The 19724-nt window shown below is 39.8% G+C and overlaps 1 protein-coding gene across 2 annotated transcripts in view; it reads left to right on the top strand.

Moving 5' to 3' along the window:
* The window catches only part of LOC119720243, a 41125-nt gene extending 23136 nt beyond the window's left edge, over positions 1–17989 (top strand). For both annotated transcript variants that reach the window (XM_038189866.1, XM_038189875.1), the window contains 8 exons: positions 7982–8217; positions 9208–9353; positions 12302–12385; positions 13225–13338; positions 14390–14431; positions 15797–15880; positions 16716–16988; positions 17634–17989. In XM_038189866.1, the coding sequence (XP_038045794.1) occupies positions 7982–8217; positions 9208–9353; positions 12302–12385; positions 13225–13338; positions 14390–14431; positions 15797–15880; positions 16716–16988; positions 17634–17804 (1150 nt within the window). In that variant the 3' untranslated portion in view covers positions 17805–17989. The remainder of the gene's footprint in view (positions 1–7981; positions 8218–9207; positions 9354–12301; positions 12386–13224; positions 13339–14389; positions 14432–15796; positions 15881–16715; positions 16989–17633) is intronic.
* The last annotated feature ends 1735 nt before the right edge of the window (positions 17990–19724 follow it).

Below are 19724 nucleotides of genomic sequence, written 5' to 3'. Positions count from 1 at the left end.
TGTTTATGTGTGTTTGCTCTGTCCTATTGTTCAGTACAATCATGTGATCTGACTCTTGAACCTAGTACCAAGCATTATCACAAGTGTGCATTGTATTCAGATGAACTCTTTCAAGCTTTCTTCAATTGACAGAATGACTTGCAGTAATACTTTTAAGAGCTACAGCCACACTGCTAACAGAACTTTTCTTGGAAGATATCAAGCATTTTCACTGTGTTTTTAGGGGGAGACTTGTGATAGTGAGCTACAGTGGATATCAGATTGTCAGTGTGGTTTGTAATTACCAGTAATTACGGCCCAAGAATTGGGAGAGATGTTGTGATTTCATGTTCTCTCAGTATTTTTGCTAACAGATGTCAGTTGTCTAAAAGAACTTGAAATGCAAAAGTATGTGATTGGCATTGTCAACCACCCCCCCCCCCCCCAAAGCACTTGTTACTTAACAGTATTATATAATTCATCTCATCATGTGCTAACAGTAACAGCTGTGACACTTGTTTGCTAAAACCACAAGGCCTCAGGAAATACTATATTGATTATGCTATTGGCATGTCACAGAAAATCCATATTTTAACACATTCCCAAACAAACTGTTTGAATACATGTAGACCCAGCTAGTGGTCTAGTGTGAAAGCACATGTACGTCACATAAGTTAATTCGGCGAAAATTGTATTGCTCTTTACATGTTAGTGTGGAAATTACTAATTACTCAATTTATTAACAAGTGGTTTATTTCTGTCACTTTCTGTCTCCAAAATGTACCCAATCAGGACATTTGGTAATGCTTTGGTCCTTTTACTTTTATGACTAAATATATATAGGCCATTCTTTTCAAATCATGAAATGGAAATTAACTATCAAATCCCACCAATATTCCACCTTCTCCCCCCCCCCCCCCCAGGAAGATTACATCATACATCATAATTGTGAAACAAACACATTGAATAATTTGAGTTGATTAATATTGACTGAATTTTTTTTTTACGGCTTTTTAGAATTGTCTTTGTATTAAGGTTCTACTGGAATTTGCTTTAAACTGAAATAGTACATTTTATGTTTATTCTTTGTTTAAGCGAGTTGAGGTGGATTAGTCTGCACTTTATACATAAATTTATTATTCTAATGGGGCTTACATGTATATCCCAATATTACAGAGTTCATTCTTAAATTGCAACATGCATTTTTCCAGCATGGCCATTTTTCAAAAACTTTGCATAAAAAAAAACGTGTGCATACCAGCAGCATGAACATGTAATACCCCAGCCACCATAATACTGTTTCTAAATACATACTGTAAATAAAAAGAAAAACTTGCTGTTGTGATTTTTTGAACAGCGATCACAGCAGTTATTTCCATCACTAGGTCAAGCGTGACCCTGCTACCAGGAAAAGCTTGCAATTCACTAAGGCCAAGGTCCCCGGACACAACGGAAAGTTTTGTAACTGAACTGACCAATGAGGAGGGCCAGGTCACATTGCAAAGTGGTCACTGCACCAAAGTTACAAGTTCTTGCATGACATGTGACATACATGTATATTGGAGTCAATTGTGTGGTCACTTGCATTGGAAAAACATCTGTACCCCAAGGGCGGATTTGTTTTGGTATAGATATGTATCACTATCAGAATACTTGTGTTTTGGTTTTGTTTTTGTCTTTTGGTTTCAAATTTGATGAACACAAACTGCATACATGGCGGGTGTACTGGTACAAGTTAGGGGGTTGTCTTAATTATTTATATAAAACTAGTAATATGCTGCAGGGCATACCTCTTTCACTCAGATTTGTTTGTTTGCTGTAGGGACAATTGGAAAAGATGGCATAATTATTTCTTGCTGAATATGAGGAGGAATAGCCAGTCACCTTTGACCCCATTTCCACCTGTTCTGACATATTGACAGACAGGGCTGGCTGACCAGCCCATTGCCCTTGAATCAAAGGGCAATCATGGGGCCATCACCCTCCAATCATCAATGTTGATTGGCGTTTATCAGTGGTCCGTGAACTGGGAGTTGGGGGGACTTTACAAGCAATGAGTGTTAATGAAATATACAATGTAGATCTGGTACCATGGTCAATTCAAGGCAGCTGTTTTAATTTTTTGACAGTTTTTGTTGTGGCTTCTCAAAGTACCGGTATGGGTTCATGTCCCCTGATTAAACTGAAAAGGGCCTCCTCCCAGTCCTATACATGTTGTTGCCGTTCTTGTTTCGACTCCCCTCCCCCCCCCCCCAAAAAAATATGTATGCCACTGCCCTGATTCCTTTATTTTGAGCTTCAAAACAACATGCCAGACTTTACAACGTTCAAGCCTAAGTCTCTTGAAAGCCTGCTTTTTTTGTAAATTTCCACAGGTTTCTACATTGAGCACACACAGCTCAGTTGATTTTTCCCACAGCTTTTCAGAGAAACAGGTCATTTGCTCTTGACCACAAATCTGCCAAATCAAACAAGTTGGGGGCTTTTCAGATTTTTGAGGTTGAACCCCCATTCCCCCCTTTTAAACTGTGGAGGACAAATAAGGTACAGGAAGTTAACCCTGTTTGCTTACAAGTGATAAGTGTTGTTGGAGGTTTATTATTGAAGGCACTCAACAGGTTTGAAGGTGTGTTTTTTTAACCAGTAAATTATTATGATGCTAAGATTACATTGTTTGATATGGATGTCAAAAGGACAGTAGTACTGATAACCAAGCCAAACTAAAGAGCTTGGTTATTATCAATGTGTCCACAGATCGAAATCAGGGATGAACAAATCTGAACTTGTTTCGATTTTTAAATTTAAGTCGACCAAATTTATGACTACATGTAGTCTATATTAAATAGACCACGGCGAATATTACACGCGAACAAATTTGCTGATTAATTAGGCAAGACCCCGCCTCTTGACTTCCTAGATTTTGACCAATCAGTGGGCGCTTTCTATAGGCCTATCGGGCCTTCGGTCATTCACCGGTTGCGCATCATAGACATGGATAAAAAAACTGTCACGGCGCACAGCACTCGGTATCATGTTACGCGAATGCGCTCCCGGTTGTTGTTGTGTTACAAAACACTGCATTGGAATTGACCAATCACAGCGTTAGTCCTGATTCAGGAATGAAATGACATCACGATTTAGTAAAGTCAACTCCGATTGGCTGGCGCATGGCTTGCATAAATTTGCATGTCAGGAGATGTCAGACGTTCGACCAGTGATAGGGCACCGTGGATGACAGGTGATACGAGTTCAGACTAATTTATGACAACTTGACACAGAAATCCCCAAAGACGTTTGAAATCATGCCTCAAATTACCTTCAGTATTTTTGAGGGGGCACAGTGGGTTTTCCTTGGAAGTGCTTTTTTTGTCTCACATTGTTAACTTTCACTTTCATAAACCAGCATTGTTGTCCTCCTTGGTTGCTTTTACTTTTACACACATTGCTTGTCATGTGAATGTTGACCTGGATTTAGATTTCAAGGAAAGATGACATTACAGAAATAAAACAAACCACTCTATGATTTTAAAGGGAATATACAATATTTGCCTTTGCTGTAATTTTCAGAAATGGATGGATTGGGGGGTCAGTAATACATGTATTGTTACACTGTCTTGTTTGAAGTTCTGTGTTCGTAGATGCTGGGAAAAAAACAACCAAGAAAAACAGTCATGTTCTTGAAGTTGTAGTCTGGTTCCCTGACCCCACTTAAATTGAAATGGAGCAATTTATAGACATCAGGGAATTGTAAGGTCAGGGAACTTAATACAAAAATACAATTTTCTTGAAAATGACAGCACACCAGGATGCTTTAGACTGTTGTTCACTAACAGTCCAGTAAGGTATTTCATAATATTTTGGTAGTTGTGTTTTTGATGTTTGCAAATGTTGTAATTCCCTTTAAGGAACAATGATCCCTGGCAATTCTTTTGTAGCAAATGTCATTCCCATTTGTGAGCCACAGTTAAAGAGGGGTTTCCTGTACATAGTATGTAAGTTTTCATGTGTATTTAAAACAAAATGTACATGTACAGTTGTCGGGAGTTTAAGTCCTGACCACACCCATTTTTTACCCTTCTTAAAAAGTTCCAAAAAAATTGAATTTGGTCCATTACATGTAGCTCTCAACTTATTCAATTTGATTCTTGCTTGGAGTGCCTAGGACTTATTTTACAATTTGCAAACGAAATACAACTTTTCGGTGGGGAGATGATTGTTTGTAATGCGTAATTTCTTAAACTCCTTCCATAATTATTTCCATATACTTGTACAGTACCTAATACTAGAATGTGTGAACTTCAAGTGCAGTAAACGACAAAATAACTCCTCATTTTAATTTACAATTATATTAAACACTTCAACTTAAACAAAAGCATCTGACTACTGACCAGCCATGAACCAATTGAAAACCAGAACCTTCGACCTGTCTGTCATTGGAAGGCCATCCTATACCCCCTTATAGAACTTCTATCAGCCATAGGGCTAAGCACAGTTATTTATTTGGACTGGCAACCTAACTTTTTTAATATAAATCCCCACGGGATCTAGATTGGCAAAGACCTTGCCCCAAAGACCGATTATCTATGCTTGGGTAGCTTGGCCATAATGCAGTCACATCAGTAGGTGGCAACAGCTGAATTTCCCATCATTTGCTCAGTTTTTTGGAGACGGGGACTACCAGTAACTTCCAGCATTTCTCAACAGGATGTGCTTGATGACGTAAACTAATGTATGGTACAGTTAAATGTGATTTAGAGCAATTCACGGAACTTGGCATTAAGAGTTGCTTAAAGCTTCGTTTGAGGAAAGACATTTCATCTTGGACACATACTGGTATAATATACTGTACATGCCTGCGAGGAGATTTTGAAACTTGAGGAAGTAAGAAAAACCACCCCGTTGGCAACTGCTTTGGCATAGTGTACTTTGATCTACATGTACATGTATGTAGACACAGTTTTATAGGGTCAGCTTTGTCCTGGTGTGTCTCTAAATATGGAGGAGCCAACTTATGCCACAACTTTCTTTTTCCCGGATAAACTTCAAGTGAAATTGAAGGAAATCCCCAAACCAAGGTAGGACAGAGAGCAAGTGAAAGTCTAGTTTAGGTTTAAGATGAAATCATTGAAATCAGTTTTTGTGGTTTTGTTTGAAGAAGGTACTGGTAATTGGGTTTTAGAATAGGTTTTTAAAAGTGATTTCCAATGGAAACATTATGAAACATTATTATTTGATGATAGTGCATGTACTGGTAATTCCGGCCCTAAATTTCTCTCTTAATACCTGTACATGAAGTACCATACACATACATTGTATGTGAACAAATCACTGTACATCATTCAGTAATTCAATTGTTTCAGTGATGGTTACTATATTTATTACATCTGCTAATAACTACAGTGCACGGATGCAAGTGCAATACTACATGTATAGCACATGTAATTTGTACTTGTGGCACCCCATCTTGGTGACCGCTGTGTTCATTGTTTGACTTGATCAATTCATGGGATATGTTCCCAATGCAGGCATTTTTCTTTTATTTCAAATCCACTAAAATTCAGTGGCCTCCAGCCGTTCTCTATTGATGTTGTGAGGATGTGGTTTCAGGAATCAAATTTTCTAGGAAGGATGGTGTCAGTACCCGGTACATGTAAAACAGTCTTCAGACCGTCTGCATGCACATTTGCCATGTACATGTATGTACATGTACATGTATGGCAAATGTACGCAGACGGTCTGAAGATTATGTTTTTGCTTGTGTCTGTCTGCTTGAAATAAGTATCTTAAGATGGCAGGCCTACTAATACATGTACATGTACAATTGTACACGTCACGTATATACATGTATTGCTTTCACAGTACATGTACATGTATGTACCTGTACTTGTACAGGATATACATTTTGTACATGTACATGTACACCATCCACGTGTACATGTGCTTGTACAGGTACCATGTCAGTTAGTCGTGGTGCCTTCCGCTTGCCAGCAGGTGGGCAATCAGAGATCTCCAGCCTTGTCCAGTCGGTTCTGCGCTGCTCTCACACATCCCTCATACATCTCAGCCGCTCCACTCTAAGATGTCTGTTGTCCACTTGTGTCTGGGGCGTCCTCTCTTCCGCTTCCTTCCACCTTTCGAGCTGGCCTCTGATGACTATAGATCGGCTTGGATTGTGTGACCAAAATACTGTAGCTTTCTTTGTTTTTAATTGTCATTCATTACTGTTCTTTTCATGTTTACTTTGTCCAGAACCTCTTCATTTGTGACTTTGTAGGACATTGTCAGCATTTTTCTGTAAAACCCCATTTCTAGTGCTTCCAGTCTTTTGATAGATTCTTGATGTATAGTCCAGGTTTCTGCCGCATACATTGATCAGTTTTGAGATGAAGTAGCATCTCAACAAGTGTTTCCTTAATTTGAGGTTTAACTTTCTGCCTGAAAGTAAGACTTGCCTATTCAAAAAGATTTTGTTCGCTATGCCAATTCTCTTTCTTATCTCTGTTTCACAACGCCCATCTTGCGTGATTGTATGGCCAAGATAAAGGTACCGGTATTTGTCCAGTTGCTCGATGATACATCCGTTGATTTGTACTCAATGTGAAAAACAATATAATGTACAATATATGCACATACATGTACGTACGTTCCCAAATTTTGGGTGACTGAGTATTATTCATTCGTTGTTGCCATTGTTTTTTTGTTTTTTGTTCCCTTTTTCTTTTCGTTGAAAAAGGATGTACCTGTACTGTAAATGTACCACCCAGAACAAAAATATACACCAGGGCAATACCACATCCTATGCAGACAGAGGATTGTGAAGAGGCCTGGGTTGTAAATGACTGTATAGTTTTGTTGAGCCGGAATGGCATGATGTACGAAACGTTGCCAACTCCACATCCTGGATCATATGATGTTGACCTATTTATGGAAACAATAATGTTTGTTATGACTGGCAAAAAAACCAAATATGATTTAACATGTACATGTACAGTGAAACTTTGCAAAGCAAATTAACTGAAAGTCAAAGGCAATATATTTTATAGTTTCACCTTTGATGGTTTACATACTATGTACACCTTGCTGTACTGTGTTGATTATGTCAAAAACAGCTGAAAAAAAGCAAACATTTTTAGAGATTTTTAATGATCAGATTTCAGCAACTGTGATGCTTGCTGGAGATTCTATCAAAAATTTAATCACAAGTAAGGTTACATCAAGGGATGGACAAAAACAACGGATGACACGTGACTTGCTACTGCTCTTGAGATAGAAGGATTTGTGACTGACATGAAATTGACTTATGAGAACTTGACTTCTTTCCTTACCGCATTGTTAATTGACTTGGCTCTCCCCAGAACCAAATTGTTTGCTCGGTCATGCGGAAATCACTAGAGCGTGGAAAATGGACCACAAGTTGAAAACTCACTTTATCTACCCTGATTTTCACTGTCAAGGAGCGACTAAAATCAAATATGTTACGTGTAAAGTTTGTTCCTTGAGCCTTACTCTTTTGTGTGATGTACAAATCAAAGTCGTATGTGCAAAATAAGAAAGTTATGCCTTTTTTTTTTATCTGGTCCCAAGAACATGATGAAACTGCAATTGCCATTTCACCACATCACCAAAAGGCACTCCATACCTCAAATTGTGCGTGGACATACTTCGGAAGCACTTTTCTTACATTTTTGTAAATATCCGAAAACACTCTTTCAGCTGGTATTTATGGGTGGCCAAATGTACCAATATGCTAGCTTGTTAAAAAGCAGTGAATAAATCTGTGTTGAGGGTGTTCTTTGTGTGGTTTCTTGGTCGACTAAAGTCGCCTTTGGTAAGCAGCACGGGCGTAGTTCCTTGTGGACAAAAGTTGCCCATGGTGAGGAAAGGGTTAATACTGCTGCAACCTCCCCTTGACAAGGATGTGACCATAATATTTGAACCGTTACCGAGCTCAGAACTATAATCTGACAGTGCTTTTTATTTTCTCATGTTTGTTTATCTGCAGAAAGAAAGTCAACCCAATCTATGATCGCTATGAGGGTCCCATGGAGAAGATCACCACGAGCAAGGAGGGGTACCAGAGGAGTGGCCCCAAGGCCCCTTCCTCCTCCAAGGGTCAAGGCCGTAGTTTCCCTGTTAGATGTTTGCGTCATCCCATCACCACTGTCTTCATCTTTGTCTTAGTCGCTGTGGTCATCATCGCTGTGGTGCTCATCATGTTAGGCAAAATAGAGACGCCAGGTATGAATGGATTGTGTGTGTATTTGTTTGGTCTTTTGGGTGTATTTGGGGGTCCATCATTTGTCCATTTTTACCTCAACTGAAAAACTGGAACCCATTTTTATTCATTTTTCTTTTAAAAGAAGTTAAAAGAGTTAGATTGGGGAACACCCTTTTAGGGGAGGGGGATTTTTCCAAGTATTCTCATTTTAGGAAACCTAATTACATGTATCTATTCTTACTCCCCCGAAATACTTTGTTTTAAATACTGAATTACAAATTTACAATGTACAGCCCCTGCAATATTCTTTACGTTGAGTGTGACTAACGTTAAGTGGACGGAGTAGCTAACGTTAAACTTAATTTAATTTTTCTCATAAACTGCAGGCAGCTTGATAATAACAATAACATTACTTGACAAGAACAGTCAATTTAGATGTTTCTATTGCCAAATGCTTTTGCCTTTTTTTTACTCTTTTAAACATCAGAGCACACCAGTTTAAGGTTACACTGTAGTTCCAGCGTTCACTTAACGTTAGTTACAGTGTCTACTTATTAGTGAATAAACCCACTTCTCCTCAAGCTTTTTCCGACAATCTGATTTTAATAGTAATAGATTACTTGACAAGACTTACAAGAAGCCCACAATTGCCTTGTTTGATACTTGCAGAAAAATGCACAAGTGGAAAATGGACACCATGTTACTTAAGTTAACTGTCCAAAAATAACAATCTGCCTTGCAGTGAAATATATTAGGCCTGTTATCTTTTCGATGTTGTTTTCCACTTAAACATGTTAAAGGGAGGTTTCTCCCAACAATTTAAGAGAAAACTAACAGCATGCAGCTTTCATCTCACTTCAGACATCTACCGGTAACGTCCCACCTTTGGTTGCCAATATTGTGACCTTACACAAATACCAAGTGTGCGTCTAGGTCATTGGGGTTTACAAGTGTCAGGAGACAGTGAATGTTTACCACAAACCACTTTCCTTTTTGAAAACAATTTGCAGCTTCCAATGGCTCGTCAGACACGCAGGTGCGGCCCAAAGTCACGGATCCCCCTGCCACAACTCCGGGGTCGGATGGCTCAGTCCCTGATGAGTTGCTGAGAATGATACAGCAACAACAAAGCTTGATTTTGGACTTGCAAGCAAGAGTAAGATATTCTCATTAATCTGTCATGTAATGTATACTGCAGAGATGAAACTTTTCCGATTTTAATCGGAAATCCGACTTTTTGAATTTTCCAACGAAATTTCCGATTTTTTTACAGTGTGTCCCACAAAATTTGATTTTATTTCAATCATAATTTCGAAGAAAAGTCGATGAAAAGTCGATGGAAATGGCACATTAAAATCATCGCGAACGTAGTTTTAATCTCTTTCACCAGGCGTTATTAAGTGTTTCAACGGTAGAAACAAAGAGCATAACACTGATGGGAGCCTTCTCCGGCTGGACAAAAGGTTAAACATTGACAGGCGACATGGAAAAATCACTGTGTCGCACGTGCGTGCGAATATATGCAATGGTACCGGTGTACGTACCGCACCGTACCGTCTGCTAGCGGGAACCGGTGGCCTTGTGAACAATCCAGAGGATAAGATCATTATGTTGTGCGATTTTCTGAGGTTTCAGATTTAGTTGTACAAAATGCAATGCTTTAAAAATCGTGATGATTATCTCAAGGATAGCGAAGAGAGCCTTAGCGAAACATTTCACTGGCATTTGTTGGAAGAGAAAGACGATAATGCCTGATTTTTCCCCACGTAAGAATGCAAGTGGAGTAGTGGAGTTGTGTGGTTGAATCATGGACATGATTGAAGCACCATGAACGGTGCCCTTGTCTTTCGGACTTTTCCCTCGACTTTTTCAAGTAAGAAGTGAACTTCTTTATTGATGACTCCATTACTCTAACCGTAATTCAGGCATTTTATGCAATGAAAACACTGACCATTTTTTTTCATCGTAAAATTTTGTTAGAATCGAAACTAAAGCAGGAGTTGGTGTCCGGAAATTGGGCATGAAGTGTATTGTACATGCATGTACATGTGTAACTGCAGCGCGGCCTAGATTTCGGACACGTATTTTGTTCGGCCTATTTTCCGATTTTTTTGCCATATGCGAGTTTCATCTCTGATACAGGGTGGTTAACAAAAAAAGGACACCCACATTTGATAGCAATTTCACCTATTTTTAAAAATTACTTTTAACTGTCGATTAGTAGCTATTAAAGTACTGGCCTTTAAGCAAACGTGACGAAAAAATTGTTGCATTTGCACATTTTGTTGTTGAGCTATGCTAATTTGAACATTTCATGTGCGAAACTTGTTTGTCCACGGAGGTATACATTCCCTTCGCTTGACTGAGCTCAGCTATCGGAGCTTTATTTGAAGGCAAAATATAAGCACACTTCAAACAAGGATTGCTATTTCAAATTCTTGTTCTTTTCGTTGTGTTACTTTAATAGCATCAAAATATAAATGAAGGTACCACCTTTCTCTTAGGCATTGAAATGCTCTCAACACAAAATGCACCAATGCATGCTTGAACATTATCATTTGAAAAAAAACGCGCTAACAATGAAGCCCATCTTAACATTGAAAGGGCATGACATTTGATTATGTTATGTAATGTTATGCAACAATGAACTTAAGCCAACAGCTCATGGAGTAGATGATCTTAACACTGACATGAATAACTGGACAGCTTCAATAAAAGTTACCAGGGCAAAATATATTTTGGTGGGAAGGTTTTTTAATTTGTATGAACTATGAAAACGTCCAATTTACATAGAATAACCCGTGGACAAGACTGATTTTGGTGAGTTGTATTCAAATAAGCATAATATCACTATTTTTGCGACTTTTACTAAGCTTTTTTTCACCATGCATGGTTAAAGGCCTATACTTTACCACTATGTGAAAAAATATATCAAATACGTTCATTAAGTAGGTGAAAATTGCTGTCAAAAGTGGGTGTCCTTTTTTTTAACCAACCTGTACATACCAAGGCAAGGCAAATCTAGTAAGGCTGTTCCCAGTGCGCACAAAATTCCATTCAATGGATTCAGAATGATTATTCACTGGTAGTCTCTTCATGCATGCGGCCTGCACAGTGGGATGGATTTAGCCCATCACAGGGAAGCCATTTTTGATCATGTTCCCTGAATGTATTTTATAAATTGTAGACTGTTGAATGGGATGGTGCCAGACTATTTCTGCGTTCCAAGCCTCACTTTCAATTTTTTTTTCTTAAATGAGGCTTAAAACATTACGGTGTGTTTTAATCACAAAGTTTAAACTAATTAATCATCAGAGCAGACTGGAATTACTTTGTAATGAACTTTATTTCATTGCTTTCATTTCTGTTCGCAAATTCCAGAAATGAAGATTTTACCTCGCTTTCAATTTAATATAGCCGACTCATGAATAAAGCCTATAGTGGAATCCGCTGACCACAATTAGAAGCTTTTACTGTGGTGGTGTCACACTCACGCGTGCATGCTGCATGCGTTCTTAAAGACGAGGCACGCGCGCATTTTGGTATTACTATTGGTCAAGGAGCCTGGAGTGCATGTGTACTACCTGAGCGCGTCTCAGCCTTGCGCTACCGCAGAAAATAGTTACCGCCGGATTTGTCTATTCATTGATCTTACTGGTCATCCTATTTCAAACTCTTGGGCCAATGTGAGACCAAAGCAAGTCTCGTTCACAATTAACAGGCAGTCAGTGAGTGAGTCAGTCAGACACTCAAGCACACAAAGGACTATAGGTTGATCCCTCTCGACCAGCAAAAACAAGAAGTGAAATGAATTGTATGACTTGGTCCAGCAAAACTACCGGTAGAGTGAACTTGTAAACAAATGCAGTTCTGAGATTTATTTAAAATGCTGCTGCTAACTCATGCTAAGTAAGTGTGTATATCATCATACATGTACCGGTATATTGTGTATATTTTCCATGTAGTGTTGTAGAAGAAATTAAATCCAGGGCTGACGGCCACTTAATACAAATGTTGAACTGCTGCCCACAATCTTGTGCACAGATACAGCATATTGCACATAACATTTGTTTATCTTCATGTTTTTCTGTTATTTGTTTACAGATTGGTACACTAGAGACCATGCTTGGTGGGGGAAGTGAAGTCAATGCGTCACTGAGTACCAAAGTAGCCTTGAATACAATAAAGGTTAGTCTGTCTGAATTATCGTTCAGTCAACGGACATTGTACAGTTTGTTGGGTGCATCATGAAGTGACATTTTTGCAAGACTACAATGTGACGGATCGTCCATGAACTATGTGCCCATAATATGTCACTTTGCTGTGGGGCAGGTATCCCAAACACAAGTACATGTACCTTCATGAAATTAGTCAGATGTGTGTTATGAGGCAAATAATGTGGCTGTCCCAACTAAAATGACGTGACTGATTGGATTACTGTTGTTTCGACAGATGGTTGATTTTGCTGGCTGTATGGCAATGAGTTGAGTCTCTTGAGTCGAGTCCCGAGTCTCACAAGTCATTTGGGTCAAGTCCGAGTCTGAAGCTTGAGTCATTTTGTTCACACCTGAGTCTGGGTTACATTTGCACGATATGGATCTGCATGGATGTGGACACACATACTTGTATATGTAAACGATGTGAAAGTGATGTGCTGTCGTGGGAATAGGGAGGGCGCCTTTAATAACAAACACTTCCTGGAGAGTAGTGCTGTATGGTTGGTGTGCTCAACGTTCTTTGCGTTGCTTTGTTGCTTTAACGTTACTTTCAGAAAATGAACATCAGAATTTCGTTTAGAAAAGGTCATTTTTTGAGTCGAGTCCGAGTCACCGAAATTGCGACTCGAGATGGACTCCAGTCCTACAAACATTTCTGTATGGTGCTGTAGATGAATTTCAGTTCTCGCTGCCTATGGCCAGTGTGTTAACTAAAGGGCTAACATGACATAGATGAGTCTCTGGCTTCAGGAAACTTGCTGTGTTCTCTCATTTCACTTCATGCTGTTTTTCTGTTCTATTACCCCCCAGATTGATGGTTTAGAAAGCAGGGTCATTACTCTGGACGGTCCCACGGGAACAGTTGCTTTGCTCCAGGCTACCCAGTCTAATACCATCAATAGTTTGGAGGCCACCAAGGGAAGAGTAAGTGAATGTACATTTTGGTCTTCCGCAGTGATTTTCATTGAAGGGAATATACATCATTTGCTTTTGCTGTAATTTTCAGAAATGGATGGAATTGGGGGGTTGGAAATATATAGCAAATATAGTTACACTGACTTTTTTGAGGTTTTGGGTTCAAAAATGCTTTAAAAACCAAGAAAAACAATCATTTTCCTGTAGTCTGGTTCCCTGACTCCATTGAAGAAGAAACAGAACAGTTTACATACATTGGGGAATTGTAAGGTCAGGGAACCAGTCTATCTGGCTTGTACCCGTTCATAGTGTGTGTAATCGATTGAAAACAAGTGCGATGGTCAATTGGGGCCAGTATTTGAAAAAAAAGCCAGTTTTTTCCAACGCTGATCGGCCGATCAGCGTTGGAAATTGATACAAAAATAACACTTTTTTTGAAAATGACTATATACCAGGTGCCATGATTTTACAGGATGCTTTACACTGTCATTCACTAACAGTCCAGCAAGGTATTTCAAAATGATTTGGTAGTTTTATTTTTTGATGTTTGCAAATGTTGTATTTTCCCTTTAACCTCAACCCTCCAAAATCTGTCATATCCCCGTGGAGGTTTGGAAGATTTGATGATTTGATTAAATGGCCCATGGAAGTATGAAGCACAAGGAATGTGTCATTTGGGGCCCCTACAGGGTAGTAGATTTTGGAAGATTCAAGGAGGTTTCTACCAAAGAAGCCCCAAAAGTTAACTGCAATTCTTCATGCCAATAGAAAGGATATCAGTTGATGATTTAATCAGGCAACTTGGATTAATTACATGTAAATATCCCAGTGAGCATCAATAGGTGCCCTTTCCAAGTTTAAAAAAATTAGCTGCTTAACTTTTTATGTGATTGCCTGCATCATGTTCACCTTAGATTCATCCTTTGGTATAGGAATGTGTGCTATTTTGGGGGCGTGTTTTGCGAAACAAACTTGAAGGCGGACAATTGTGACATCTTAACATGCAGAATTCAACACAGCATTTTATTTGACTGTGTTTTAATTTTTCCTTGGTACACAGACAACCTCTTTAGAAAATAGCACCAGGCAGCTAGACATACAGGTAAGTTGCATGTCGTGTAGTTTAAAACCGTTTTTGCATTTTTAGTCTGTTTAGTGTCCTTTGCATATTTGGGCCTATTCAAACCTGTAGGCCTCACTGTGCAAGGGAGACAAAATGGACTGAAAATATCCATGCGGAAAGTGGCTTAAGATGAGGATATGTATAACAACGAAGCCACACGGCTTCAAATGTAAACAATAGGGTGCATGGCTGTTGTTGAGTTGTGTCTAAAGCACAGACATAACTAGACTTGTTGACAAGTCGTTAGATAGTCGTATTTGTCTGTGAACTTCAGTTGAACTCTATCGGCGCGGCTGGTATAAGACCAGTACGTAATCGGCCGGATTGCGACATATCTAACGATTTGATGATGACATTCTCGCATCGTTGTTCCTACATGTATGCAAGCAGCGCAATACATAGGCAGTGCATTTTTGGGGTGAGATCCAATCGCGCACCGCTATGAAAAAGAGGACTCATTCATTCCGTTACATGGTGAATTCTTCTCAATACGTCAGGGACATGTTTGCAGATCTGGTGACATTTTAACGACCAGTTCACTCAGCTTGGTCAATTGTGTATAGAAATAAAATGTATTTATTGTGATATACATGTAGTTGATTTATTTGAGTCGTGTATGCCCAATAATGAACTTTGTATTGTTACACATCACAAAGTAAAAACCCTCGGAGCAATGAGAATGATCTGCCGTTGCGGCTTAAAACATGTTCTGGAATTTGAACCAATCAGAGTGCTCACATAGAATTCGCTAGCGATTCAAAATACACCCATATGTTGTGTACAAAATTGAAAACGTATTCGCCAAGTCAGTAATTGAACATCAGTAGTGAGCATCTTTTGGTCTGGGAACCAGACTACGCGCATTGCAGCGATATTTTGCGTGCGTGGAGCCAGTAACCGGTACCGTACAATTAGCAACTAGGCACCAAGTCTAAGACATAAGCAGACCCAACATATTGTTACCAGTTTAAAAACTATCATTAAATCTATTCCCCAAAATGTTTCCGGCTGAATTTGATGGATTAAGGAAAGTTCAATCCAGCCACTCCTCCTCTACATATGTACATGTACAAAAACACTTTAGTCCCTTTACCGCCCCAAAGCGCCCTGCCAATTACTCACTGTAGCGTCTGAAGCCGCCCAAGCACTCTGTGGTGTTTTGGATTCATCAGTGATTTAACATATCGTAATACAATTTAGTACAGGTGCTGTAATTGGCTAGGCTTGATTTCCCTTCACCCATCAGTTCCTACCTGCTGCTCCCTACAGGTATACAGCCTGAAACCAGTATTCATCACCAGTATTTCAATCATGTTTTCATTTGCATTTTTCCCCAAACTTTAGATGAGGAGCCTTACGGCCTTGGTTGCTGGACAGGGCATGCGCATCACTACCAATGAGAACACAAACACAGGACAAAGCACAGCTGTAAGTAACTTCTGTTTGAAATTCAAACCTTCTCTGTCAATGTCTAAAGTAATTAGCTTTAAAAAAAGAAGACACTTAAAAACAAAAAAAGTCAGCTGCAAATTGTTGATAGAATCCCTAAATGTCTTAACCATAAATGTCTTAACCTAAATGTATAACCATAGTTTGTTACTATACCTCATATATATTCATGATCGAAAGCCGAATTCTCAGGCCATTTGCAATCACGTGCCATGCTATTTTTGCTGTTTACCAAGCACGCACGCGACCATTCATGCACAAGGTACATACGCGTGTGAAGTAGACTGACGCATGCGCTTTACGAAGCAATCGTGGAACTGTTGCTCGGGTAAAGTACTCACACGCGAACATCGTCCTAGCTACACACGAAAAGATGATTGCACACGTAAATGTTAATTAGCGTTTTCCGAGCTCAATGATGCCGAACTGGCGAGTATTGTGGACAAAAAAGATGCGTTCTGTACTAAAAAAAAATGTCCACAAACAACTGTATTGACAACAGTAGTAACTGTATTGCAAACGAACTGAAATTTTCTGAGGTTGAGCAAATAATATTCTTCTGGTGAGCTGGACAAGTTTTTTAGATTTTAGGCCCGCGAGGTGCATACTGCAACGGGAAAATTGGCAACTGAATATGTATGAGGCATTGTAAAACAAATATACAATGGAACATGGTTTATTTCGGGTGGACAGTCGATACGTTGACAACCTAGCGAATATCGACTGTCCACCCTCAAACCATGTTATATTTGTATGCTGTAGTGGTTTCACCAAACTTTCTCATTGCTCTCTGTTTTGTTGGTACGTGCAACAGATCAGCACTGCGGAGCAAGAAATATCCAACCTCCGGCAAAAGTTTGACCTGGACCTGTCACAGGTGAACCGCACCATTTACGGCGAGCTGGACACCATCAGCAAGATGCAAGGCCCTCGGGGGTTGAACGGGACGGACGGGGCGCCGGGACAGCAAGGCCCACCAGGCCAGCCGGGGGCAGGAGACCTCTCCATGTGTGATCACCAGGAATTCTCTACCTCAACTGACACTTCTGTAGGTGCCACCTTCAGCCGGCTGGTCACTACACCATCGGTACGTGATCTATTGGGACCTTAACATTTACTAGTTCCTGTGTCCTTTACCCACCACCTCCCCCCCCCCTTGCAATTAGGTGATCTTGCCGGCAAAATCATCCACCTGTCAGCAAATTCTGTGTTTGCCAACAAATATGCTTGTGCTCTATTGTACTGTGCATTTGTTATGTTAAGTGATGCGCCCCGTCGTTCAAGGGAGTTCAAGTGTACATCACAAAACGTGCACACGCACCATGACTGTGCTACTGTATTGATGCAAACAGGAATGTGTGCAGAATGGGAACGGGAAGAATATGAAGAATAGGGGCGTTCCTTCCCGTTCGGACGCATCAGGACGGGAAAAATGTTTTTGGTCTTGTCCCTAACACAAGTTTCAGTCTGGAGTACCAGTTTTGCGATGAACTGAATGGTGTAAGAAGTGACTCGGGTCCACCCTAGTACATTTTGGTTTTCAAATGGGCAAACTTTATGCACAAATTTCCTGTTGACAAGATGCTGGAAATTCAAATCTTAAGAAAGATTTGGCGTTATTCGACTCTGGAACACCAGCCTCAAAGGGGGTATCTGTAAAAGAAATGTGCTTCTGAGAAGAAAGTTAAAATTTACCATAGTCCGTGCTTCTTTCTCCTCTTTTTGTGCTTAGGATAAGATCATCACTGGAGTAGCGTGTGCAACCACTGGTGGAACTTTAGCCAACTTGATGGTGGACACAACAGGCTCAGCCATCACTTATCGTTGTAGGTGTTCGGGAGATGATGGCAGTGCACAAAGAGTTTGCTATATTCACTACTGGCAGTGCCCAAAGACAAGCTAGACAAGAACAAGACTTTTTTTTATGGGGTAAAAATGTATATATTTTTAAGCAATTTTTATATGATGTTTTTTTCTTTAAAAAGTAATTTTATAATAAAATTTTAATCTGAATCGAATGAATTGAAGAATTTAAGTCAAGTTTCATCCTGTAGGGAAAAAAAAACAGAGGAAAAAAAAAAAAAAAAAAAAATACCAAAAAAAACACGATAGGTGTTGTAGCTTTTTGATACCCAAGCTGCACTTACGCAGCAGTGCAGGCATCATGTACAGTAGCATTAATAGATTTTCAGTTTAGTGTTGTACATGTATTGTATCTATCACTTGTCATCGGACAGTTCACTGGACGGGTTAATGTTATACATGTAATCTCCCCAGCACAGTACTTAGGAAGTCTTAGGTTTATCCTGTAAGTTTAAGCAAGCTTTTTTTGTTGTACCTGCATGTTGTGTCACTCCTTTTTCCCCGAGTCTGACATTTATACGCTGACGAAGGGTGACATCACCTCCTCCCCAGGTCATGCGCATTCCTTAAAGATATAGTCCATCATTTGTAAGTTGTGCATTTTGTTCGTTTGAAGCAACAAAAGTGCTCAAAATCTAAAGAAGGGTACTGAACAACTAACCTGATGAAGTTTCAGCTCAGCTTCAGCTGTATATTCCGAGACTAAAAACAGCATTCTAGGATCTCAATTTCAAATCAAAAGTTGCTGAATCATGTTTTGAACTGGGCCTGAATTCAGTGTCCGAGACACATTCTGCGCACTGATCCAACGAATTATAGCAACCGCGCGTGCGTGTGCGTCGTGCCAATGCTTGCGCGCGCAATTCGCCGAATAACAAAACGAACTACTAATTTAAATTTCCTACGATGCGTCTTACAAAGCACCGTTGGAAAGGCCTTCTTTCATTGATTACTTCAAAATGACAGCTTGCCAGAAAGAATAATTTCACAGGGAGTTTAGTCCCCTTACTATCTTTCAACCAAGTATGTTTTTTCAACAATAATTATACCAGTTTCTTTTCGTATAGCTGCAAATAATGGACTGTAGCTTTAATGACACATTACATGCACATTCAACACACATGGTCACAATATTATACCCTACTTGTCACCGCACCATTACAATGGCAGTCGCACGTATTTTGCTTCCCAGACGACTGTGTTCATGTTGGCCACTAGCAGTTTGCTTGAACTGATAACCATGGTTGCACTGGAATGACCTCCGAGTGAAGTCACGCCTTCGGCAGCATATATAGACCACCTTGCAAGCTATCACGGAGGCCCCTGTCAATGGCAAAAGCACTGTGTAAGCTATTGCTCAGGCAATCCGACACAGGGCAGTTGCTTTGTGCAATCTCCATTGAAGGGGGCTTTGTGGGTGTACATGTACAGTGATCACGTACCCTGATTGGTCCATACTAACATGTAACATGGGGCAGCAGGAATGAACCTCTATGCACTGACGCTTGTTGAGTTACTGGTCAAAAAGGTATACTGGAAAATTTCCCATTACAGTTTCCGAGTCTATGTCCTGCTGCAAAGATTTGTTCATTTGTCATTCACTCGTTTTCTCCCGCTAATTCAAAGTACTCGCTCAACAAACCACATTCTTCGCACACCAGCAAAATTGGGTCGAGCCCATTGAAGTAACTTTGTGAATTTTTTTGTTCACAAGTCCTAAGCTGCACAGTACTTATAAAGTTACGCTGGTGAATGGCAAAATCCAAATATCAAAGGTTGGGATGTCAGTTATATGTAAGCTGGCTCTACAGTACTGGTGCCATTTAACAAGGATTCGGTTTTGGGGGAATCTACCATAGTTACTGACCCTGTGCACTAGTACCCCGTCATCACTGGTAATACAAAGGGAGAGTCGGGGAAGACCACTGCAGGGACTCTTGAACGCATTGCGTAAGACGTC

The sequence above is a fragment of the Patiria miniata genome, unplaced genomic scaffold (assembly GCF_015706575.1).
Source record: "Patiria miniata isolate m_02_andy unplaced genomic scaffold, ASM1570657v1 HiC_scaffold_13, whole genome shotgun sequence".
NCBI lineage: Eukaryota > Metazoa > Echinodermata > Asteroidea > Valvatida > Asterinidae > Patiria > Patiria miniata.
This window is presented reverse-complemented; position numbering and strand designations above follow the sequence as displayed.